We start from the raw sequence: 26,561 nt of genomic DNA on the forward strand, positions 1-26,561 counted from the left end.
GCACTGCGACCCTCACCTGCATAAACCCGAATACGAGCAGCTCACTTCTGCAGTATTTTAGTGCCCGTCTGAGCCGAAGTGTAAGGTCTTTTTGCTGACGGTTCTTTCCCCTTCACAGTTTATTGTCACTTAGACAGAATACAGGGCTCATTTATCTCTGAGCTCCTTGCACTCGTCACTTAAACAAATTAGGCATCGTTTAATGGTCCTGGATGTGAAGATAACAAATTTTCACGCTTGGATATTACTGGGCTACAAATTCAGTGTCTGCATTCTTGGCAACGGAGGACGTACTAATGGACACAATCCTCTGCAACATTTGCCAAAAGAGTACTGTGCCAAAGGTTCCCATTTTGGAATTAACATTTTAAAGAGATAACTGCTAGGTCTACCGTTATTAATCATTTATACAGGAAGAAAATTGTCTCCTGAAATGGAAAAATATGACAGGAAAATGAATGCTGGTTATAGAGGCTGTGTGCCTCCTCTTCAGATGCATAAATATTTTTCAAGCACCCTCAAGTCCAGTCAGGTTTCACTGCCACTTTGGATGAGTTCTTGTTGCTACGCTGGATTCGTTCACCGTGGGTGTCAGACTCTGTCAAGGCTGTGTCTTGTCACCGCTTCAGTTTGCTGTCTTCATGGACAGGCCATCAAGGCGGTGTCCAGTTGGGGAGGCTGGGCGGTGGCATTGCTCCTTTACGCAGATGATGTTGTCCTCTTGGCCTCGTCGGACTGTGACCATTGGTCTGTAATCAAGCAATTTGCTGCCAAGTGTGAAGTGGCTGGGAGGAGGGAAGATCAGCACCTCCAAGTCTGAGGTCTTGGTTCTCTCTTGGGAAAGAGTGGATGGCTCTCTCCAGGTGAGGGGTTAACAACTGCCCTTAGTGGAGGAGCTCAAAAATCTCAGGGTCTTACTCACAAGTGACAGAAAAAGGATGTGTGGGATCAACAAGCTTTGGAATAAGAACGGGTATCTAGGCCAAGGAGGAGCAGGGGTTATTCCCTGGATGGGAGGCCTGAGAGGGACAATGGTTGGATTGGCCATCTCGGCGGAAAGATATCTCTCTGCCCAGCCGATTTAAAATAATGGATGGACTAATGGAAGCCAGAACTTGGGCGTGGTTCCATCCCCTGTGTGCTAGGTGGCTATGGTCCTCATATGAGAGCCCAGTTGGGACACCCGCAAGGGTGCTAAGGAGATGGAGTCCAAAAGTGAAGCTCTGTAGGGGGCCGATAGAGGGCGCTGTTGGGAGAGGACCTTCCTACTTTCATTATGCCCTGGATGTGCTTCCCGGAAGATGTGGCGCAGCCCCCGGACTCATGGATGAGTCAGAATTGGGAGGCAGCGGGCAACGCTCAGCAGAGGGGAGAAAAGGAGGAAGAATCGTGTGATTTCTGTTCATTTATTGTATAATTGTGGTTTGTTATTGGGAGGATTGTCAAGAGGTGCCTTTATTATGTGTGATGCCTTACTGTGTTTGTGGTTTGGGGCTCTCTGGTACCCCCTTGTGGTTACAAAGCAGATTGGAACAACAGCAGATGTTTTCTTTGCACTGAACCGGTCCGGGGTGGTGAGGCTGGAGATGAGTCTAAGGGCAAAGCTCTCTCTTAACCGGTTGATCGACATCCCTGTTCTCATCTGTGGTCACAAACTACGGGTGATGACCAAAAGAATGAGATTGAAAGTACCAGCAGCAGAAATGAGGATTCTTCACTGGGTGGCTGGACTGACACCCCATAATAGGGTGAGAAGTTGAGCGATTTGTGAGAGCCTCAGAGAAGTCATTGCTCCTCCAGAATTGAGAAGATGCAGTTAAGGGCAGGTCGTAAGAATGTCCCCCAGGTGGCTTCCCCAGGAATGTCTCACGAGGTGAAGACCCTGTTGCAGACCCAGGACATGGTGGAGAACTCAGTTGGCTGGGGAATTCTCCAAATTCTCCAATTCTCCAAAGAGAGCTGGATCATAGTGATGAGTCCTAGGAATGAACACGTTCATGTAGTTGATTCGCCTATGGCAACGTTTGCCTGGGAGGAAAGCCATTTACAATGAATAAAGGTGCAAATCAGATTTTGTTGTATGCAGGATAATTTGGACGTGAGTGTCAGTAGGCTTTGTACCCTTGGAACCAAGTTACCCGAATCATTCTCCAACATTTCAGTAATTGTTTACCACTCTGAAGGTGATCTTTCTGATCATAAAAGAGGTCATTACGATAGCAATTGACAAGAAGAACTCATCATTCATTGCAGAATTACGGTATCTGAGGGTTCCTCTCAAGTGTCTCTTTCTCTTGCATGATTTGGCTCAAAAACTAATCAGCACATCGTCATCTCATAACAGACTGAAGTTTCAAGTTTGGTATTTCCCCATCCAGCCATTTTAGCTCGGGACCGTCCTCAAGAAACTGCGACACACAGACAGACACTCACCTATAATCGAGATGTCAATGTTTTCGGTATCAGGGGACCCTAAAACGTTGAGATGTGTCAAAAACCGTAAATTGACATTTTTAACGAATCTAAAGCTTTCGTTCCTAACCTAATAAGTTATGGTGGAGGAAGATGCAAAGCAAAAAATAATTAGCCCTCAAAGAGTTAAGGGTCTAGATAGTCAAATCTATCAAAACATCAGCATTTCTCAACCTTTAAGTATTTGCGACCCAGGTTTTCATAACAGTTTTAATCGCACCCCCCTAACGATTTTTTTGAAACCCTAATAAAATTTATTCCTATATTTTTTGCTGACGATATACCACTACAAGTTTAAAATTTTCCTACGAATATCGAAATTACGCCACATATGGCAACATTCGCGCCCCCTTTTTTGTTACTTTGGGACGCACCCCACAGTTTGAGAACTGCTGTTATACATATTAAAAAGCCCAAGGAAATGTTCAAACACATTTGTCAGGCAAGCCAAATTAGGGAGATCGCTACGAGATGACGTGTATTTAGGGAATATAAGGAAATTGTTGGGGTTTGTGCTGTAATCGTCTTTAATAAAATCCCTATGTGCGTCCAGGTGTCCGTGTGTGTGTGTCTTCTGGTGAAGTGCGCATGCACGGGGCACAGTGCGATGTGCGATATTACTGTCAGAGAAAGTTACAGGTGTTTTACGGAAATACAAACCAGTATTACTGTGAGAGGAAATTAAAGGTACACAATACAGTGACGCATATTACAGCCACATACAAGCCAGTATTACTGTCAGAGAAAATTAAAGGCATATTACCGACGTGCACGCCTGTATTACCGCCACAGAAAATTAAAGGTATATTACGGACGTACAAGCCAGCAGACGTACAAGACAGTATTACTGTCACAGAAAATTAAAGACACACAATACACGGCGGCAGCCCACGAAGAACAGTCAGCTCAGCAAGTAAACATCAACAAAAGAAAGGCTGAAAGAAAGAAAAATACGACCAACGAACAGAATGAGGTCAAGGTCCCTTGCCATTTAATATAGACTGTTCCTACTAATGTTTATGCACTACTGTTCTAGCGCCCGTTATTGTAACGTGCTAAATGACTAGTCAGAATATAAGTTTAATATGTCACTGTGCTCTGTGCAAAAATTTTAAATCTGCTTTTCTTCCTACTCACAAGGCCAGATTTAGCACACAGGGGCTCATCATTTGCAGGTAGAACTGCTTGGCAAGCATTAGAAGACTAGACAGGGACAACTGCGAAATGGGCCTTGTACTGTTTCTTTGTGTCAGAGTCAACATGACATTGGATCTTCTTTTCCTTGTTTGGAATGGCATGATTCCCCTAAGTGGGGACCTGCACATGGAGAAAGAGTATAAAGCCTTGGCACATTGCCCGGCACACCTTTGAAGCTGATGGACGGATGGGAGATAACGTTCCTTCCAATCCTTCCAATGCAGCGATGGAAATGGCAGACTCCACACATTGGGCCCTCACTCCCGAAGGTCTTGTCATGGCTTCCTTCGTCTGTTATGCCGCATAAGCTGTCATTAAAGAAAGCAAAGTTATTTCTCCTATGTGATTCCTTACCGCTGTATCACTAAGGGAAGGGTATTGCCTTTTTATAATATATCTGTAGTAGCTGATTACCCAGATGGCTTCGGTGTGCAAGGGGAAAAAAATAAAATGTAGTATTTATAAAATAAGTTTGTTAATTGCCAATTTTATTTTTCAACAAATAAAGAACATTTACAATAACACAGCAATCAATATAAACAACATTATTAACATCTTTATCATATGAGAATATGAACTAATATATAAGAAGCACATTGCAGATAAATAAAAATTATTAAACAGTAAAATCTTCTTCTATAATACGCTACCATGGCTATTCTTTGTCTGTCCAGGATTTTAAATCACGTGTAGCTGGCAAGCCGTTTCACCTGTTGACTTGAGATTCGGTACACATATACTACGTGTCGTCTACTATCCGCTTTCGGGGTGATGATTTTATAACTCTTTTTATTTTTATTTTATTTTATTTTATTGTAGAATCAACTCGGCAGCGCGCAACAGGGCGGCCGTGTGGCGCATGCGTACAGGCACTGTTCTCATTCCCTACCACCTTCGCTAATCATTCTTGAAGCAGATTGAAGACTTAAGTGCCAGATTAAGTGAAATGTTAAAGAAAACGTACTAAGTAATTGCAACACAAAAACTAACTTAATCAGTTTTAACGCAAAAAGATGCCGACGAAAAAGAAGCAGTGGGCCGCTAGGGTGGAGTAAAGAAGATCTGCTCAGGAAACAGCAAGCACATCAACCTCTGAGCAAACGAATGCTAAACGTACAGAGAAAGAGGATGAAGACTAGGAATGCTCAAGTCAAGTGTATTCACTGCACATTATTGTGCAGTGCGCCGTTACTGGTATTTTGATAAAAAAATTTGAACAACATATAAGAAGCATATAAATTATTAAACAGTAAAACATTAACATTTAAGAAGTAAAGATACATTGAGTACTACTGCAGTGCTTTCGTGGGTGTACTACATTTTTTGTTTGCCCATTATGTGCATAAATGTAAAAATTTTTTGGTGTACCTACCCGAGAACACGCAACATATAACTGACTGTGGGAGAAGCATGGATTTTAAACACGCGTTGAGTTCATCTGCTGGTGTCCCTCGTGGAATAACTGGTAATGTTTGACGAAAATCTCCTGCGAGTAAAACGACAGTACCTCCCGTTATTTTGGTAGGATCTCTGAGATCTTGCATTGTTCGGTTCAAGGCTTCATAAGCTCTTTTATGTGCCTTGGTGCACTCATCCCAAACTATTATCATTGAATGTTGCAAGACATTTGCCTTTCCAGAGCCCTTGCATACAGGGTATGTTACAAATTGGATTTTCGTCGTGAGTGAGGTTTAATGGTAATTGCAATGCCGAATGTGCTGCACGGCCTCCATCTAATAATGTAAAAGCGATTCCCAATGATGCTACAGCCACAGCTATGCCATCATTCGCTCTCTCGGCAAGAATCAGGTTTATTAAGAATGTTTTTCCTGTTCCTCTGTGGTCATACGTAATTTCCGTTTCAAACGCGAAACATTTTTTATATATATATATATAGATAGTTTCAGGTTATGTAACATGCAGCAATTACAAAAGAACTTATTCCAACAAGGGAGCTAGCGCCCCCTGCTGGATACATGCACTCACACCTATGAAGGCCATCTTGAAGACTGAAGGTGGTATTTTAAAAGATAAGAGGACCAGGAGATGAATGTGAGACAAGATTGGGGCAGAGATGTGTGTTGTGTGTTCTGGTAATACGATGGTCACTTTGCCAATTATTACGACAATGTTAGCGATCCCAATGCTAAAGACAGAAATGATACTTGGTCCAATTATCCACACCACGTGGAGCCTGTGTATCCTTGGCCTCAGCAGCAGGAATCAAGAAAAAGAATGTTCTACCAGAATGAGAGAAGCGGGAAATGATTTAACAAGGGCCCAGAAGATAAAACGTGAACCTGGAAACAGGCAAAGATTCAGATTCAAAAAGTCAAACACACTGTCATCAAATAAAAAATCAGAACCCAATTTCTGGACACTACATTGCTGATTAATGAACAATCAGATGATTATACAGATGGTGAAACACCACTGCGCAGCAGGACGAGCAGATTAGTCCCCATACCCGTACGTTGATCAGTGCACCACCACCTAGACCTGAGGACCTTCCCCTGCTGGTATCAATCTACATGGTCTGGTATTTGATGGGGTACTAGTGTGGTACTGCCTCAGGTACACTCCCAACTGACCCATCCTGTCTAGTCATTTTTATCTGGTCACACCATCATGTACTGTCATGTCCTTCCCCCAGCTTGGGTTCAAATGTTAGTTTTGTGTCTCTTTTGTTCATTTTTGATTCTTTTATTCACATCAATTTTGCACCATCATTCTTTATTTTTGTTTTTTTCTATTAATATGCACTGCCTTTGTTATGTTCTGTGTGTTTTGTGGGTAGCCCCCCCCCCCCCCCAAGAGGAGGGGCTACCTGCCAATCAGCACTAGGAACTGCCCTCCATTCTATAAATACAGGGAGGTCTTCCACAGTTTCCAGTGGTTCATTGAGAATGTGCTCTGGAGTTGGTGAGTTCCTGTATTTTGCTTGCGCTTAATGAATTACTGGATTTTTTTGACCTGTTGCTCTGTTTTTTGACGTTTTTTCGGAATTCATGCTAGGACTCTTTTTGATTTGGGATTTGCCCTTAACGGGTATTATGTACCTTTTGTGCTCTTCAGAGCTTCTCCATGTTACTGAACATTTGTCTAATGAAGAATGAACAGTTTTCTTCTTAAAGATTCTCGTTTGCCCTTGTTACTAGCCGGGTTTGATGGTTTCCCCCTCGAGTTGGGCATTTTTGGGACTACATGCCTTGGAGCTGTTTAGTGCTTGGCACACAAAGTCCGTGACATACACACAACCATTTCCAAGATGAGAAATTTCTGTAACAGGTAGATGCAAGACAAATGCTCGTGTATGAGGCGTGACAATTAAATTTCTGGAATGGCCATTTAGTGTCTCGAAACTTGAGATGCAAAAATGACATTAAAAGCAAGCCCACAGATGGCCAGTGTATTGGAAATCTAAGTGAACAGATGGAGAGTTGGGGTCCCTGACAGATGAACAGAAACAGCAATGGCTTGAAGTTGCAACTGATCTGCCAATGAGCGGACGTTTAACAGGGTTATTATGGGAGATGAAACATCGTTTTTCCAGTACAACCCAGAAGCAAAACAAAGCACCAAGTTTGCCACAACCAAAAATAAAAAACACACACACACAAGTGTAGTCATGAAGTGTAGGCTTTTTTTGCTTTGTGTCCCCCATTATAACCTATCGTCTGTGGGGGAGGAGCAAATGCTTTAGATTTGTCAAAAATTTCGATCTCCGTTATTTTGACGGATCTCGATGTTTTAGGGTCTCCTGATACCGAAAACATTGATTTCTCGATGATGGGTGTGTGTCCATCTATGTGTGCGTGTGTGTGTGCGAGGACGGTCTAGAGCTAAAATGGCTGGACAGTAAAATCCCAAACTCGAAACTTCAGCCTATTATGAGATGACGATGTGCTGATTAGTATTTGAGCCAAATCGTACAAGAGAAAGAGGCGCTCTAGTGGAACCCTCCGATACTGTAATTCTCAATTAATTATGAATTCTTCTTGTCAATTGCTATCGTAATGACCTATTTTACGATCAGAAAGATCAGCATCAGAGCGGTAAATGATTGCTGAAATATTCTAGAATAGTTTGGGTAACTTGGTCCCTAAGGTGCAAAGCCTACTGACACTCACGTCCCAATTTTTTGGCCATGGTGAATGCTGGCGTTTTCCACTGAACGCTTTGCCATTTTGCTTCTGGGTCTTACTAGAAACACAGTGTTTCATCTCCCATATTAACTTTGTGTAAACAGGACAGAAACAGGGATCAGAGAACTCTGGGGCACCTTGGTGATTCTCACATAAATGGAAACACAAATACGTCTTCTGAGATCCACCATCATGGTGGTGGAGCCGGAGTTCAGGATGACACGGTGGAAGAGTGGGGATTCAGGAAGGCGGCAACCACAAGTGACGTCATAGGTGGTCTGTCCTTCAGTCCTCCGTTCTGCAGAGGGTGGAAGAGAAAAAGCATTTAGTGACAGTGCCATCCCCTGGCTAGGAGTGTTATTACCATTAGACAGGCCCTGAAGTTGTCTCCCACATGCAGAATTGTGACATCTGCTAAACGTGTGTTCATTTGCAGAAAGATCAGTCGCAATATCGAGCCACTGCTCTCAAGATTCTACGCCCACGAGTGACACTACATGGCCCTTCTGGGAATTAAATTGTCACACCTCGTATACTAGGTAATAACATCAAGTTTTAATTGTTTTTAATTTACAGGCAAGTCAGATTGCCCTTCCTACCCAACAGATCTTGTCATCGCATTAGACATGTCTGAGGACGTGACACCGACTGCCTTTGAAAGAATGCGAAATGTCACCCTCAGTATTGTGGATCAACTGGCCATCACTGAAAGCAACTGCCCGACGGGAGCCAGAGTGGCGGTCGTCACCTTCAATACTCACACAAAATACTTGATACGATTTTCTGACTATCTCCTAAAGAGCAAGCTCATCAACAGTATCCGACAAATAGCCCTGGAGAGGACATCCAATCAGCGTAACATTGGGGCCGCCATGAGGTTTGTGGCACAGCACGCGTTCAAGCGTGTGAGGAAGGGGATGCTGGTTAGGAAGGTGGCGGTTTTCATCGCTAATGGCGCTTCTCAAGACGTGACACCCATCAACACTGCTGTTCTTGAATTCAAAGCTCTGGACATCACTCCTGTGGTTATCGCCTTCAAGAACGTCCCCAATGTCGTTCGTGCTTTTGCGGTAAGAAAATAAATCATCTTACTGGTGACTTTTCTTAGTAGAAGTTGCCCCACCTTGGTATGCTAGTCTGAAACTGCGGTAGTTACCCAGTGGGCCTTGTGGTATAACATTTTTATGGAAAATCTATCAAAATTCTGTCTTTACTTACAAGGGATATTCAACACATTAGGGTGGTCAAGGGGTACAAACAAGATTTCTGGAAAGGTGAAACACTTGCAAAGTGTTGAGGTGCCAACCGGGTTGCCCCCTTTTTTCTCCTTGCATACAAAGTAAACAGGTGCTCGATGGCACTGAAGCTGCCTCAATGGCTACAGGTATGTATTTGTTCTGAACGTCTGGGGAGCTCCGTCCTTCTCAGATGTTTGGGTTCAAATGAGATGTGGATAATTAAGTGGGGTCTCTCTTTAATAACAGTGGCGAGTTGCCCTCAGGGGACGTCTTCTCTGACGTGAAGAAAAAAAAAGAACAGACAAACCTATTAGGAATAGTGTCCCCTCTCACCCCGGCAGGGTATAATATACCTGGGATGAGTCTTTGAGGTATCCCTCACATGCATGACACATTGTATTGTCACCAGAACAAACAGTTCTATCCCAAATGAAACAAAATTCACTGCCTCATTCTTTGAGTGTTTGTTTAAATCGGAGGTGCCACCATGGTGTTTGTAGCTATCAGCGACACGGTCACCAGTCATGTTTTTAGTGGCTCCATATGTGGCACTATTATTGGATTATTGATCAGGCAGTTTGGCAGGAAGACCAGGCAGCAAGGGACCTGGTGGTTAGGTGCAGGAAAGTTCCCAGGGTCGTTTCAGGAGTTGCAGGAGTAACTATATGTAGCATCTATTGTTTCAAGTAAGTTTGAAATAAATTCACAACTTAGAAATTATTCCGACAGGTTACTGAAATTTTACAGCTATCTTGGTACAGACATTTCAGATGGCATCTGTTAAAGACAAGCAAGGAGTTCCGAGGAGTGTTGTGAGCTCTAGAAACCAAGAGATGATTGAACAGCAAATCAAGAAAAGAAAGGGTCAGAATACTGAGAAAATAAAACAAAACCAAGTAACTAGAAACTGAACGGGCAAGACGACAGTGAAAGTCAAATACTGGAGAGGGTTGTGCCCAGAACACGTTAGGGCCTACTTGGTTTGAAAGCTAACTAAGTGCTAAGAAGAACAATGAGAGTTCAGTTCCCCCATAGGATAAAGACTTGTGCACGATCCCCACCATATTTATATTGTTGCTTTCCATGACGTCATGTCTCATTGAGTCTGCACTTGCTGCGAGACTTGGCTATGTTTGTCTTGATTTGGCGAGGAAATTGCCATCTTTCCAAAGTATATGTCTTGCCAGCAATCTCCTGGCTAATACTACAGCAATGCCGCTTAGTGTTGGGACTGACCACAGTTGCATGGAGAGATAGTTCAAAATGATGACTCTCTCTCTCTCCAACTTCCACAAAAGTTCTTATCCACACTGAAAGGTATGGCAGGGCCAAGATTGGCCTAGAAAACTCCTATGGCTGTCTTCCTAGAGACCACCCAATTGACCCCCTCTGCCCTGGACCTCTAGGTGTTAGGATACTATTCTGTATTGTAGAATGATCTCCAGACATGGGTGCAAAATGTTTGTGTGCCAAATCAGCAAAAAACACCTCTCAACCTCAAAACAAACATGAAGTAGCACTACTCAGTATGGACTTCAACTCCCAGCAGCCCTTGAATTTGAAGCTGGTCTCCTTGGGCTGTGAGACAGCAGCACTAACCTCTAAGTAACTGAAACATGAAGTAAGATGTCTTTGAGGTTTGAAATAAAGGTGAAGTATGCTGTTTTCTGAGGAATAATATTAATGGAATTTTTATTAATTTATTTTTTTTTTTTTGCAGACTGACCAAACTAGAAGTTTTCTCGTCCGAGTTTTAGAAAGACAAATGAACCAAGAGGAGCAGTTACGGTATATTCTACGATGTTCCGTGTGCTATGGTAAGGATACAGTTTTTCAAAATGTAATATAGACTGCTAGAACAATCTGGATGAGTACAGGCCATTCAGCGCAACAAAGCTCGCCGGACCTCTCCACTTAATTCTTCTAAAATAACAACATCAATTTGAGTTCTAAAGGTCACTAAAGTCCTCCTGTCCACCACACTACTTGGTTGCTTATTCCACGTGTCTGTAGTTCTCTGTCTAAAGGAAAACTTCCTAATGTTTGTGTGAAATTTCCCCTTAACAAGTTTCCAACTCTGTCCCCATGTTCTTGATGAACTCAATTTAAAGTCACTGTCTCAATCCATTGGACTAATTCACTTCATAATTTTAAAGACTTCAGTCAGGTCTCCTCTTCATCTTCTTTTACTTAAACTGTAAAGGCTCAGCTTTTTCAATTTTTCCTCAAAACTCATTCCCTGTAGTCCTGGAATCAGCCTAGTTGCTCGTCTCTGGACCTTTTTCTAGTGCTGCTATGTCTGGTGGGCCCAAAACTGTACCCAGAACTCCAGATGAGGTCTCACCAGTGCATTATAAAGGTTGAGTAGAACCTCCTGTGACGTGTACACCACACATCAAGGCGCTATATAACCTGAGACTTTGCCTTTTATTAATGGCTTCGGAACACTGTCTAGCAATTTATATTGCCATGTCCACTGCAACTCCTAAATCCTTCTCACAAGGTGTACTCTCGATTTTCCGACAGCCCATTGTGTATTCAAACCTCACATTTTTATTTCCTATGTGTAATACTTTATATTTACTTACATTAAATTTCATCTGCCACAAATCTGCCTAAGCCTGTCTGCTGTCCAAGTCCATCTGTGATGATTCAACAGATTTCAAATTATCTGCCAATCCAACGATCTTGGTATCATCTGCAAACTTCACCAGCTTGTTCATTTATTTATATTAAAAATAGCAGCGGCTCCAACACTGACCCCTGCTGGTCACATCTCTTAACATCAGCCAATCCTGATGAGGTTCCTCATAATTCTTCCCCTGTAGCCCTGAATCATCCTGGTTGCTCTTCTCTGGACCTTTTCTAGTGCTGATTTGTCCTTTTTGTAGTCTGGAAACCAAAACTGCACACTGGACTCCAGATGAGGTCTCACCAGTGTGTTATAAAGCTTGAGCAGAATCTCCTGTGACTTGTAATAATAATAATAATAATTCATTACATTTATATAGCGCTTTCTCAGTACTCAAGGCTCTATCCACACAGGGAGGAACCGGGAAGCAAACCCACGATCTTCCACAGTCTCCTTACTGTATAGCAGCAGCACTACCACTGTGCCACCTGTGAGGACTCCACACATCAAGGCGCTATATAACCTGACATTCTGTTAACCTTCTTCATGGCTTCTGGACACTGTCTGGAAGTCGATAGCTTAGAGTCCACTATGACTCCTAAATCCTTCTTATATGGTGGACTCTCGATTTTCCGACCGCCCATTGTGTATTCAAACCTCACATCTTTACTTCTTTTGTGTAATTCTTTACATTTACTGACATTAAATTTCATCTGCCACAAATCTGCTCAAACCTGTCTGCTATCCAAGTCCTTCTGTGATGATATAGTGGATTCTAAATTATCTGCTAATTCACCTACTCTTGGTATTATCTGCAAACTTCACCAGCTTGTTCCTTATATTCCAATCTAAATCATTTTTTCCCCCTGGGATTAATAAAGTATCTATCTATCTATCTATCTATCTATCTATCTATCTATCTATCTATCTATCTATCTATCTATCTATCTATCTATCTATCTATCTATCTATCTATCTATCTATCTATCTATCTATCTATCTATCTATATTAAAAATAGCTGCGGCCCCAGCACTGCCCCCTGCTGGTCACCACTCTTAACATCAGCCAATCCTGATGAGGTTCCTCTCACCATCACCCTCTGCTTCCTGTGTCTGAGCCAATTCTTCACCCATCTACACTCCACACCCTGAACTCCCACTTCTTTTAGTTTGATGCCCACCCTCTCGTGTGGCACCTTATCAAATGCTTTCTGAAAGTCAAGATAAATAATCTCATCTGCTCCACTCTGATCATATCCTTTTTGTTGCTTCCTCATAGATTTCCAGCATGTTATTAAAACACGACCTCCCTTTTTTGACCCCATGCTGACTTTTCACAATAACTCCTGTCTTTGCCAGATGTTGCTCAATCTTATCCTTAATAATTCCTTCCATTAATTTTCCTGTGATGCACGTTAGTTGCTTGGATCTGCCCTGTCACCCTTTTTATATAACGGGATCATATTTGCCATTTAACACTTCTTTGGCATCTCCCCAGTGTTCTATGACTTGCTAAAAATGGGTGTCAGGGGTTTATTTCTGTACTCGTTAACCTCCTTAGGAACTCGAGAATAAATATTATCTGGTTCTGGTGATTTGTTTGATTTTGTGTTGTGCTTTTTGATTTATGGCTGTCAATCGTCTTGGGAATCCGTGAACTGCCATGGATTGGGTTACTGCACAGGAGTCAAACTCTGGTCTTGTAGGGCCAATGTGGAGTTCCAACCTATTTCAAGTGACTTTTTAAAATGTTTTAAATTTAGAAACTTTAATTGTTTCCAGCTGCCAAACAAAAATGAGATGCAAAGAGAGCCCACAGATGACCAGTGTATTAGAAAAGTGAAAAGATGGAGAGTTGGGATCCCTGACTAAATCCCTGTGTCATATCCAAAAAGTCTGAAAAAAGGCAAATAAAGCAAAGTAGCTGTGCTACCCATCTAAGATGGTTTGAAATCTGTGTAATCAGCGTCAGCCCCAGTGTACAATGTGTCCATCCAGATGTTATTAACTATTTGGTACAGGATTCATAAAAGCGGTACTAATGTTTGTGATGCGCCATCTGTTGGATACCAGAGACATAGCAACCAGATGGATGCAAAGACAGACACACAAACACTTGTCCTTTTATTATGGTGGATAGGCGTTATGTGGCATCTTCACACAGCATGACCCGTGGGTTGGGGTGGGGGTATGGCTCTGGGGGCATCCCAGAGCCCCAAACCCCAGACACAACCACACAGACCACCAGTCTCTGATTTATTTGAGCCAATAACCTTTACTGGTTTTCTTCACAATTCTTTCTTTTCTACTTCTCTCTGGTGAGTGGTGTCCTCCTCCTCCTCCTCTCCTGACTCCCACCTGCTTGGATGAGGTTTATATTAGACCCTGGATTATTTCCTGTGCCACAACATTGGACCCAAGAAGCAACAGTCAGGCCAGACCTCCAAGGGGGCACCCAAGAGACCCAACAGGGCTGACCTCCAGAATTACAACTTGCATGCAGCGATGTGGGTGTTCAAACCTGAGCCATGCCAGAGGAACACTGCCACCTAGTTCCCTGGAGGAGCGCCTGATCTTGGGAGACAGGAGTAGTGGCATCCATCCCAACGTTGTCCTTCTATGGTGGCCCCCTCCCATCCGAGCCAGTAAGCAACAGTCATTATGAGATGGATGCCCATCTATCCATGTAGATCCCTCCATTGTGATGGCATCTCAGGCAGGGTAAGGGAACACCATCCCATGTTGTCCTTCCATGGAGGACTCCTGTCCAAGGCAGTGAGCAACAGTCATTGTGGGAGGGATGCCCATCCATCCATCCATCCATCCATCCATTGTGATGGCATCTCATCTGGGTAAGAGAACACCATCCATCTCAACTGGGATGCCAGTCCATCCATATCGTCCATCAAATGTCATGTCATACCAAGCAAAATGACACCTTTTATTGGCTAACTAGAAAGATTACAATATGCAAGCTTTCAAGGCAACTCCGGCCCCTTCTTCAGGCAGAGATGTAATACGGAGACTGGAGTTCCCTGTGTTTATATAGACACCAGGACAAATAACAATATTGGAAAACCTTTACGTGAGACATCTTAGATGTAAAAAATGAATATACCTCTCCAGGTTAAGATTCATTAAGCAAGAGAGGAGAACAATGTATGGTCAAGATCTTTGGATAAGATAACTGTCCAACAAAGTCTTTGGAAGTTGTTGATAAGTTTTTCAATGCAATGTGGGTCTGTAGACAGGTTGTCTGTGTCAGTCTGAGAGATATAAACAATCCTCATATCAGGCCATAAGACCCATGTCTCTATTCAAACCATGTTGTAACATTTTCAATTTTCACATGAGTTTAACTTTCCCTTCTTTTCTCTCTTGCTGTGTTCTGAAATTGCCCCTAAGCCCTGTGACTTTAAAGATCCCCTCACAGTGTCCATGGCTGTTGAAGTGGGCTGCTATAGGAACACCTGTGTTGCCAGGCTTGATGTGCCACCTGTGGAAATTCATTCTCTGGCGGAGTGTTTGTCCAGTTTCTCCCACATAGAGTGCAGTGTCAGGACATTTCATACAGAGAATGAGGGAGACCACATTAGATGATCTGCAGGAAAATGAGCCCTTTATGCAATGTTCTAGTGGCCAGTGTTGTATAACTACGTGGTCTGTATTATAAATGTGAGCACACATTTTACATCTTTTCTGTAGGCAGGGAGTTGTGCCATTTTCTGTTGCTTCGGACAATTAGTTTCTGCAGGTTTGGCGGTCGTCTGTATGCCAGGTTCTGGAAATCCATTTTTCAGCGTTTCGCCATTGTGTAGCATTCATTGGCTGAAGTTCTTTTATAATTTTTCGAAGTGTTTCAAGATGTGGGTAATGGCTGACAACAAGGGGAATGCGGTTCTTGTTGTCTTTGTTTTTATATTCCAGAAGGTGGTCTCTGGGTATGGCAGGAGCTCTTCTTATTTGAGTGTCTGCTGTTTTAGGGGTTTAACCTTGTCTGAAGAAATCTTGTGTAAGCTCCTGCAGTTGTTTATCCCGGTCTGTCAGGTCTGAGCAGATACAGTTGTATCGTATGACTTGGCTGAAAATAATGGAGCACCTTATATGCTTAGGGTGGAAGCTATCACTTCTCAGGTAGGCCCGTCTGTCTGTCGGTTTGTGAAAACCAGAAGTTACAAGGGGGTTGTCTTTCAGTTAAAGGAAGCTGACTTCTGTTTTTGAATAATTCAGCTTCAGCTTTATGTTGGGGTGGAAAGAATTAAATTCATTATGAAAATGGAGGAGATCCTCCTCACTGTCAGTCCAGATTATGAAGATGTCATCTATGGAACCGAAATACAGCATTGGTTTTAAGATGCACATTGACATAAAATCTTCCTCCACTTTTGCCATAAATAGGTTTGCATAGTGAGCAGCAAACCGACAGCCCATTGAAGTCCCATTGTTGTTATACTTGTAAATTTTGGGAAAATGTTTATTTGATATTTGGACTTCAGTCTTCACACATTATACATTTCATGTCAAAATTTTGTCATTAGTACTATAACATGAAAAAAGTTTCTGTTTTAGTTATGTGTACAACATTTCTTGCCTCCATTCCTGCCATCCTACATTTATGCAGATTGTTGTAGACACAGAACAAACATGAAATGCATGTGTTCCAAATAACAAGATATTATTTACCCCGTACAACACCAGGCACCTCATGGGAAAAGACGGGAAGAACTTTTTTTCCAACTTGAGCTGCGACGGTGGTGGGTGGGATTGCAGGCTCATTGCAGCTTGTGCTGATCAACACATTTACAAAACAAAAGACACTAATGGGGAGGTGTGAAGGAATTTAAGGTGGGCTGGGATTACAAGATTTTTCATAGGCTTCCGGGATTCTAGTGTTAAGGGCAACCTGGTCAACCCAATTGAGGCTACAGCAGGTGGGGTCGTCAGGTTGGTTTTGAAAGTCACAAGCAGAGATGGACAGTCTGAAATGTTAATCTGTTTGTTCACATTGCAGATGTGTGCTCCCCATCGGAGGAATGCAGCCAAGTCAATCTCCTTCCTGTTCCACAGCCAATAAACATGGACCTCACTTTTGTTGTGGATGGTTCACGCAACATACGGACAGATGAGTATGAAGGGATTAAAGAGCTCCTGAATGCTGTGCTGAATGATGTCATCGTCAGCGATCAAGTAAGGCCATTTTCTGCAGGAGCTCGCATTGCTTTGGTCCAACACAGTCCCCTGAGCCACGCACCGAGACAAGGCCAGTCCCCAGTCACCCTGGAGTTTGACCTCGAGCAATACCGCAACAGGAATATGATGAAGAGGCACATTTCAGAAAAAATGAGGCAAGTCGGGGGATCTTCTAGTGTCGGCTACGCCATTGACTGGGTGATGAAGAACATTATGAATAAATCCAGGCCCAGGAGTTTGAAAGTCATCTTCGCCATCGTCGGAGGAGAGACGAGCGAATGGGACAGAGAGAAGCTTCTCGAGTCTGCACTGGTGGCGAAATGTCAAGGAGTGGCCATGTTTGTCTTGACTGTGGGGAGGAAATTCTCATCGTCCCAAATTGAAGATCTCGCCAGCGATCCTCTGAGTCAACATGTGGTTTATTTGGGACGAGTGCAACTCCCGGAAATTGAGTACGCCGAAAGGTTTTCCCAAGCATTCTTCAGCCTTCTAAATAGTAAGTTCAGCTTTTACCTCAGAATTCTACAGTACACCTAAAAGATGTAAGTTTTCTCTAGGACTGAGCGTTTCTGTCCTGGGATGAGAAGTTTTGGGAATGTTACTTGTGTTTTTTAGAATTATGTCTGTGTGTCTGTCTCTGTGTGTGCGTGGGTGTGTGTACAGTATGTGTATGTGTAAACTCGATAACTCAAAAAAATGCAATGAGATAGATGGGTGAAATTTGGCATGTGGTTGTTACACCAAAATTGTAGATCTGTAGTAACTTCTGGGCCAAATCCATCAACCAGAAGTGGTACTTTACCTGGACACATACTCAATTTTTTTTTTTATATTATTCATGTAACTGCAGAGTCCAATTTATTCAACTTTACTTTTATAATAATTGTTGAGTATATTATTAATTTGATTTGATTTGTTGTCGATGGTTCTTTAATGTACATAATATAAAAATACTAGCTGTGTAAGCCCATGCTGTAAAAAGCCCGGGCCCCTAGAAACCATGGATTCTGGCACTTCAATCAATCAATCACATCAGTTGTGTATTAGCGGCTAAGTGAGGTTGTCTCTCCTCAGAGGTTTCGTTTTGCCGATGTGCTCACCTCCATTGTCTATCAACGTGTAATTGAGTTTCTCTTTCCTTGGAGGTTTCATTTTGCCGATGTGCTCTCCTCGCTTGTGTATTAGCAGCTAAGCGAGTTTCTCTTTTCTCGGTGGTTTCACTTTGGCAATAGATTCGCTTTCTTTGAGCTTCATGCTGTAGCCTCGCACTTCCGGGTCGGACAGACAGACAGTTACACACTTCCACACGTAGATGTTTATAAATAAGATAATCATTGTCATGCAGTTTACTCCTCAAATATCCATCCCACATATCGGAGTATACAAGAAGGTCGAGAGGAGAGCACTCCCAATTTTTTTTTTTTTTGGAGTTTTTTCTTGGTCTTCTGATAGAGTCGAGGCTGGGGGGCTATCAAAAGACAGGGCCTATTAAAGTCCATTGTGGCACTCCTTGTGTGATTTTGGGCTACACAGAAAATAAATTGTATTGTATTGTTTGATTTTTTATCATGGAATATTTTGCTTCAGATTCAACAAAATCGTTAACTCGTTCCTTTTTTCTTCTGATGCTTTGTCCAAGAATGCAGAACAATTTGTTACATTTGCTGAATGTTACACATATATGTGCTGAGCCATCATGATCCCAGCTCAGCCGTGACCGTTCTGTGTCTCTGTCAGTACAAAGTTCTTTATAGCTCTTAACTACAGGACTTGGATGGGAGACCATCTAAGAAAAGCTTGGGCTGCAGATGGAAGAAGTCTTGGTGAGACCAGCAGGGGGCGCTTACCCTGTGGTCTGAATGTGGATCTCAATGTCCCAGTGTAGTGACGGGGACACTGTGCTATGAAAATGGCACCATCCGATGAGATTTAGATGAATGGTCCTTCAGACGACATAAACCAGAGGTCCTGACTCTGTGTAGTTTTAAAAGATCCCTGGGCATCCTTCGTTAAATGTAGGGTGTATGCCGATGTCCTGATTAAACTGCCCATCATGGCCTAGTCATTCTGCCCCCCCCCCCAATCATTGCCAGTCTCTGTCTCTCTCTCTCTCCTTTACCACCTAACAGCTAATGTGTGGTATGTATACTGATACAAAATGGCTGCCGTCGCATCTAAATTTTGGTGGCTCGCCACTTATTATGAAAAACTGCTTTAAGTAGTCAGAAAAGTGCTAAATTAATTAATGAATTGTTATTAATTCCTATTATTATCACAACTATTTTTTTTGTGGAAGGGTTTTTAGGGTGACCTTATCCTAAATTTGTTATGTAGACCCCCAGACATGTCCTCCAATTCCTAAACTCTTATCCCTGTGCTCACCTGGCTGAGAAGGAGAGGGCTTACAGCTGGGACTCCCGTCCGACTTCTCCCACAGCTGATTACAACTGCAATTCCATCTCCATGTTTATATCTCCCCTTACCTCTAGACCCCAGGAGGCAAGACAGACCAACAAGGCAAGTGGTCACAGGTTCAAATTCTTCATTCAGTCAGTGTAGTAACGTTTTTAATGTGCCAAAAGCAGATAAATATGATGCCATACAACCGGGACGTTTTAGTGTCTTTAGGTGTTCAGTCTCTTAAGGTTATATTGCTGCAGCTAAGACTTATTCACACATGGTCTTCTTGGTGACTTGGTTCTTCTTGCTTCCTGCTTCAGTTGAAGATTTTGACTGTTGCATTAACAAGTGTGCCCCATTTCGACCTGAGGTGGTATTGCTTACCTGAACAGAGCCTCAAACCTCACGTGCCTGACCAAAACATCTGATACAGGGAATGGTCCCAGTCTGTGTGCCTACATTATGCAGCAACCCATAGCCATGGAGTGCACTCCCTGAAATCATGCATTGGTCATCCTAAGTACGAAGTTACTTACAGCACAGCAGCATCCTACATTGTCCAAGCTTGTGGATATTCTGTGTATTCTTTAACACACAACATCTCCCCTGCGAGGCGCGGGTATTTTGCTAGTACAGTATAGATGAGCTGTAAATCGTCAGCGTAACAATGAAAATGAACACCATATTTGCAAATGATGTCACCAAGGGGAAGCATATAGATGGAAAGACATAATTTCAAAAGTAGTATTTTCGGACTCTGAGAGGTCTGAAACGTTGAGATTCATCAAAATCTCAACATTAAATTTTTGGACGATTACAATACTTTGTATAAGAGAAAGTAAAAATGAACAAAATAAACCTAACTGGGACCCTAGCTTTGACTCTGGTTTAAACATGACACCAGCTGCCTTTCTGGTTAGGCCAATGCCACCCTGGCACTTATATGGCCTCATGCCCGGGTGTAACACAAATGACAATAAAAGCTGGTCAGCTCAAATTGACTGCTGAAGGAAATGTCACAATGGCGACAGAAAAGCCTCTTCAGGTGTCTGTCCAGCCTGCTGATTCGCGCTCTCCAGCAGCAGCGTCTGTAGCAGAGCTCCACTCTCAGTAGGCTATCTGGCCTTAAAAAAAAGAATAACAGGAATGAAAAATCTTGTGGTAACTGGACAAACGTTACATTTGAGTTGTTGACATTAAACATGTCCGGCGTCCTTGCCAGCCACCACAGCTGCATCGAGGTTCAAGTCCAAGAAATGACAATGACTACAGAAGTCAAACGATGGCTGGCAAGTCCACCAACTTTATGGATGTTTTATGTGGAAAAAAAATAACTTCAGAAAGGCACCGGGATTATCACAGATGTCTTAGAGACCCGGGTTCAAATCTCGGCCTACTCGATCAGTTTGTGTGATCTCCTGTCTAGAATTTCAAATCAAACATTTAAGAAAAAGACAAGCGTGTGGCACTCATCCTGGCATTTGAGAGCACTTTCATATTGTAGTCCAGTGGTTCTCAATCTGTGGGGCGGGCCCCCCTACGGGGGCACGAAGTAAGAAAAAGGGGGAGGGGGCGCGAAGATGTGAAAAAAAGAAAACAAGAATCGAAAATATGAAAAATACATCTATTAAAACCAAAACAAATTAACTTAAAACTACATTCTGATACTAGAAAAATAAATATAGAGTTAGATAAATGTCAATAAAAGTGAAGTAGGTATAATAAAATAGGCATCTATGATATATCATATTCAATATCATATTCAGGATTTCAATTCTTCGGTGCTAATAATTAGTTTAGATTATGTATTATGGATTTTATTGTTCTCTGGTTGTCAGCGTGAGCGATAATTAGTGGTTTTCAGCTGCGATTATTAGTATGATGAAATAAAATTATAAAGCACAGGACAGGAATATTTCATTATAGGATGGAACATTTATGATTTATCGTTAAGTTAATGGAACATTTCAATCATGTGAGGTTTTCATTATAACTTGGGTTATCATTTATTCTATTGTAAATGAGCAGCTACTAGTCTACTAGTACTGGCACTTGGACATGACGTTGACATTTGACACGTACTCTAATAACGTGTAAGCCGTGTTACTAAATTTTTATGTTTAATTCAATTTTATTTCTAAACATGTGGTCAATTTTTAAGTTGTGTCTAAACAACAGTCTACAGATTACGTTTGGCAAAAGTTTAGATAGAGTTCATCTCATAGGCTCATATAGAATAGAATGCCTTTTATTGTCACTGTACACATGTACAATGAGATTAAAAGCAGCTCCTTCAGTGCAGATATATATGTAGAACAAAACAAGTAAATAAACAAATAAACAAATGGTACAAAAAGTTGCAAAAAGTTGCAAAAATGTTCTGCGACGCTACAGTGCATCCAGTAAGTATTCCCAGCGCTTCATCACTTTTTCCACCTTTTGTTATGTTACAGCCTTATTCCAAAATGGATTCAATTCATTTTTTTCCTCAGAATTCTACACACAACACCCCATAATGACAACATGAAAAAAGTTTACTTGAGGTTTTTGCAAATTTATTAAAAATAAAAAAACTGAGAAATCCCATGTCCATAAGTATTCCCAGCCTTTGCTCAATACTTGTCGATGCACCTTTGGCAGCAATTCCAGCCTCAAGTCTTGTTGAATATGATGCCACAAGCTTGGCACACCTATCCTTGGCCAGTTTGGCCCATTCCTCTTTGCAGCACCTCTCAAGCTCCATCAGGTTGGATGGGAAGCGTCGGTGCACAGCCATTTTAAGATCTCTCCAGAGATGTTCAATCGGATTCAAGTCTGGGCTCTAGCTGGCCACTCAAGGACATTCACAGAGTTGTCCTGAAGCCACTCCTTTGATATCTTGGCTGTGTGCTTAGGGTCGTTGTCCTGCTGAAAGATGAACCGTCGCCCCAGTCTGAGGTCAAGAGCGCTCTGGAGCAGGTTTTCATCCAGGATGTCTCTGTACATTGCTGCAGTCATCTTTCCCTTTATCCTGACTGGTCTCCCAGTTCCCCACAGCATGATGCTGCCACCACCATGCTTCACTGTAGGGATGGTATTGGCCTGGTGATGAGCGGTGCCTGGTTTCCTCCAAACGTGATGCCTGGCATTCACACCAAAGAGTTCAATCTTTGTCTCATCAGACCAGAGAATTTTCTTTCTCATGGTCTGAGAGTCCTTCAGGTGCCTTTTGTCAAACTCCAGGTGGCTGCCATGTGCCTTTTACTAAGGAGTGGCTTCCATCTGGCCACTCTACCATACAGGCCTGATTGATGGATTGCTGCAGAGAAGGTTGTCCTTCTGGAAGGTTCTCCTCTCTCCACAGAGGACCTCTGGAGCTCTGACAGAGTGACCATCAGGTTCTTGGTCACCTCCCTGACTAAGGTCCTTCTCCCCCAGTCACTCAGTTTAGATGGCCGGCCAGCTCTAGGAAGAGTCCTGGTGGTTTCGAACTTCTTCCACTTAAGGATGATGGAGGCCACTGTGCTCATTGGGACCTTCAAAGCAGCAGAAATTTTTCTGTAACCTTCCCAGATTTGTGCCTCGAGACAATCCTGTCTCGGAGGTCTACAGACAATTCCTTTGATTTCATGCTTGGTTTGTGCTCTGACATGAACGGTCAACTGTGGGACCTTCTATAGACAGGTGTGTGCCTTTCCAAATCATGTCCAGTCAACTGAATTTACCACAGGTGGACTCCAATGAAGCTGCACAAACATCTCAAGGATGATCAGGGGAAACAGGATGCACCTGAGCTCAATTTGGAGCTTCATGGCAAAGGCTGTGAATACTTATGTACACGTGCTTTCTCAGTTTTTTTATTTTTAATAAATTTGCAAAAATCTCAAACTTTTTTTCACGTTGTTATTATGGGGTGTTGTGTGTAGAATTCTGAGGAAAAAATTAATTTAATCCATTTTGGAATAAGGCTGTAACATAACAAAATGTGAATACTTTACGGATGCACTGTATATACATATGGAAAGAATAACTATTGCACTATTGGGTTATTGCACATAATTTAAATATTGCACAATAATGCTGATCATGTGCAGTGAGTAGTGGATGTTGGACCCTGAGAGTAATGATATTGTACAGTATACAGATATTGCACAGTTATTATCAATATCATTTAGATATTGGATATCGCACAGTTGATGGCTAGAAGGAAGTCCAGGGGTTGGGGTGTTAGACTGTGTAGTCAGTGCATGTGTGAGTTTAGAATGGTTATGGCTTTTGGGAGATAAAACTGTTCTTGAGTCTGTCTGTTCTTGTTGTGATGCCCCTGTAGTGCCTCCCTGAGGGCAGCAGGTCAAACAGATCAGAGCCAGGGTGGCAGCTGTCCTTGATGATGCTTTTTGCTCTGCTGAGGCAGCGGGAGGTGTAAATGTCCATCAAGGACGGAGAGGGCAGCCAATGATCTTCTGTGCTGCCTTTACTACTCTCTGAAGCCTCTCCCTGTCTGCCGTACCATACTGTGATACACTACGTCAGGCAGGCTCTCGATGGACGAGCGGTAGAAGGTCAGTATCAGGTTGGAGTCCAGGTTGTGCTTTCTGAGGACCCTCAGGAAGTGTAACCGTTGCTGAGCCTCCTTGATGACTGCTGTGATGTTGTCTGTCCAGGAGATGTCGGCGGAGATAAGGACGGCGAGAAACCGGAAGGTATGGACCCTCTCCACACACTCACCGTTGATGTAAAGGGGGGCTAAGTCGGTGCTGTGCCTCCCAAAGTTGACAATGGTTTTCCTGGTGTTCAGAGCCAGATTGTTCTTTGAACACCAGGCTGCCAACTTGAGGCCCTCCTCTCCGTAAGCTGCCTCGTCTCCCTTTGAGTTCAAATGAAGCATCCCACCGTTCAGCTGCCTCGGCGTGTTTGCCAGTTTGAATGCGAGTTGTGCCGCTAAGATGACCTTTGGCAGCTTACTGCCCGCCGATCAGGGAAACGTAATTGACAGCAGAGGACTGACCAATGGGAATGGGCCAAGCTGGGTGGTGTAAAATAAAGAGAATACAGCACAGAAGGTTTGGGGTTTTCCGGCCCCGTATACTGTACAGTATGCAAATTGGTACAACAGTCCAGAAATATACAACCGAGTATCACTGAACACATGCTGGTGTGATGGGGGAACCTTTATAGGGAGGGCCGGAATAAGCAGAGGGAGTGTGGGTAACGAGTTGCAGGTGGATCCAGTAATCATGATGTCATCAGATAGGAGGGGAAGGATGAACGGGAGCTTGCTCAGGGTGTCGGCGTTTCCTTCTTTCTAGGGAAAATAAGGAGAGAATGGTTAGTTGCCCGCCAATCCCTTATGGCTTCCGGGTTTTCCGCTACTCCCTGAGTCGTTCTGCGGCTCCCCAAGCGCGGGTGCGTGACAGTGGTCTTTGTCTTGATTGACAAGTGACAAAAAGCTTATGGAAAGAGACGTTGGCAAATAAAAAGTGCTGCCATTGAAAGAGCCATTTGGAAAAGTCACATCGTAAAATAAAAACATTTTTTTAACAATAAGGGCATTGTGAAATGATAACGACTTTGTTTTTCACAATAACTCAAATGCTTTTATTCAATTATGTGTTCACAATTCATTGACTCATTTATATTTATATATATATGTATCGCTGTTTATTCATTTCAGGATTGCCTTTTTATTTATTTCATTTTAGCACAAATGATATTCCAGAAGGGAGGAACCCTGGCTGAAGTGTAACCCCAGGGATGTGTTGCTCGATCTTCTCGTTAACTGTTCCCTCCATTAATTTCCCTGTGATGCGCATTAAGCTTACTGGCCCACTGTATATTTACCGGGATCAGTCCGGTCTCCCTTTTTGTGTTTACAAGCTTCCAGCCTTTACGAGTTTCTCCAATGTGCAGAGATTTTTGAAAAATATGTGGAAAGAAGTGTAGAGAGGTTCTAGCTCTCAGTGGATAGTCTTGTAACAGTCGCCCAACTCTTATTTCCATGGGCTTTTATGCTGCCTGAACTGGAAGGGGCAGGGAGAGGGATGGAGGCGGAGTCAGTGTCTTCTTTCTGAGGACGGTTCAGGAGCTCCACTGAATAGCCAATCAGAGTGTGTGTTTATGTCACATGATTCAGAAAGTACAAACTCTAAGAAAGGCGGGGCTAAGACCTGCAGCACTGTGTGACACTTCTTACTACACAACATGTCCAGTAGATTGTTGTAATGTGAGTTGAAATTGGTGCACTGGGAAAGATGCAGATGACTGATGGGTAATGCTGAGGCTGCTATTCATTATCGAAGGTGGGCAATGTGATTGGCTCGTCAATGGAGCAGAGCTCTGGATGGAGGTCTGCAGCTGGACTCTCTTGCTTTTTCTAGGTTAGGTGGTTGAGGGCAAAGAGGAGGATGGCTAAGTCGCTGAGTCACTCGTAGATTTCACCCAAACCCTCAGTGGACTTCCCCGTAAGATGTAGATTTATTTAACTTACGTGCTTTGACAATCCCCATTTTCATTGCATTCATCTACATGCTAAGTCCATGTTACTCATTATCCTATTTTTCAATTTAATGAAAAACTTAATACTGACACTGTTTGGATACTGCCATCATCATTTTTCTCTTTGCTTTTCTAATGTAACTTCTTTTTTCTCGCCAGCATCTGTCTGTGTGTACATAGAAGCGTTGCCAGGAAATGTGATGTACATCCCAGCACTCCTTAAAACTCGCTTTATCAAATCTGTGTGCGCGTTATGTAATATTTTGAAAGGAAACAGATGGCTGTGAGGTGTGACAAATTTTACTTGTTAAAACGTAGCCTGGAGTTTCTTCTTTGGCAGACACCCTGCTTGGCTGACTTCCCAAGCCTAACAAAGTCAGTGAAGAAGGAGGATGAAGCAGAAACCGCGTGGCACATGTGAGAAACGCAGGGTGAGCGCCCTGAGCCCAAATGCCAGTAGAATGAGCCCTCAGTTCTGTCCTGGGATTCTGTGCTGGGGTCTGCACTCCAACAGTGCAAACGGGAAGGATCTTCTGTCAGACAGATATTAGGAAAGGCACTATATAATAGATAGATAGATAGATAGACAGATATCAGGAAAGGCACTATATAATAGATAATAAAGGCACTATATGATAGATAGATAGATATTAGGAAAAGCACTATATAATAGATATTAAAGGCACTATATAACAGATAGATGATAAAGGCACTATATAACATATATAGATATTAGGAAAGGCACTATGTGATAGATAGATAGATAGATAGATAGATAGATAGATAGATAGATAGATAGATAGATAGATAGAT

At 42.7% G+C, this 26,561-nt stretch overlaps 1 protein-coding gene across 1 annotated transcript in view; it reads left to right on the forward strand.

The window, feature by feature from the left end:
- Positions 1-26,561, forward strand: part of LOC114664078 (collagen alpha-6(VI) chain-like) — a 353,886-nt gene that overhangs the window by 291,271 nt on the left and 36,054 nt on the right. The window contains exons 35-37 of the mRNA XM_051936115.1: positions 8,391-8,884; positions 10,773-10,869; positions 16,696-17,370. Of these exons, the coding sequence (XP_051792075.1) occupies positions 8,391-8,884; positions 10,773-10,869; positions 16,696-17,370 (1,266 nt within the window). The remainder of the gene's footprint in view (positions 1-8,390; positions 8,885-10,772; positions 10,870-16,695; positions 17,371-26,561) is intronic.

Source organism: Erpetoichthys calabaricus, chromosome 13 (genome assembly GCF_900747795.2).
Source record: "Erpetoichthys calabaricus chromosome 13, fErpCal1.3, whole genome shotgun sequence".
NCBI lineage: Eukaryota > Metazoa > Chordata > Cladistia > Polypteriformes > Polypteridae > Erpetoichthys > Erpetoichthys calabaricus.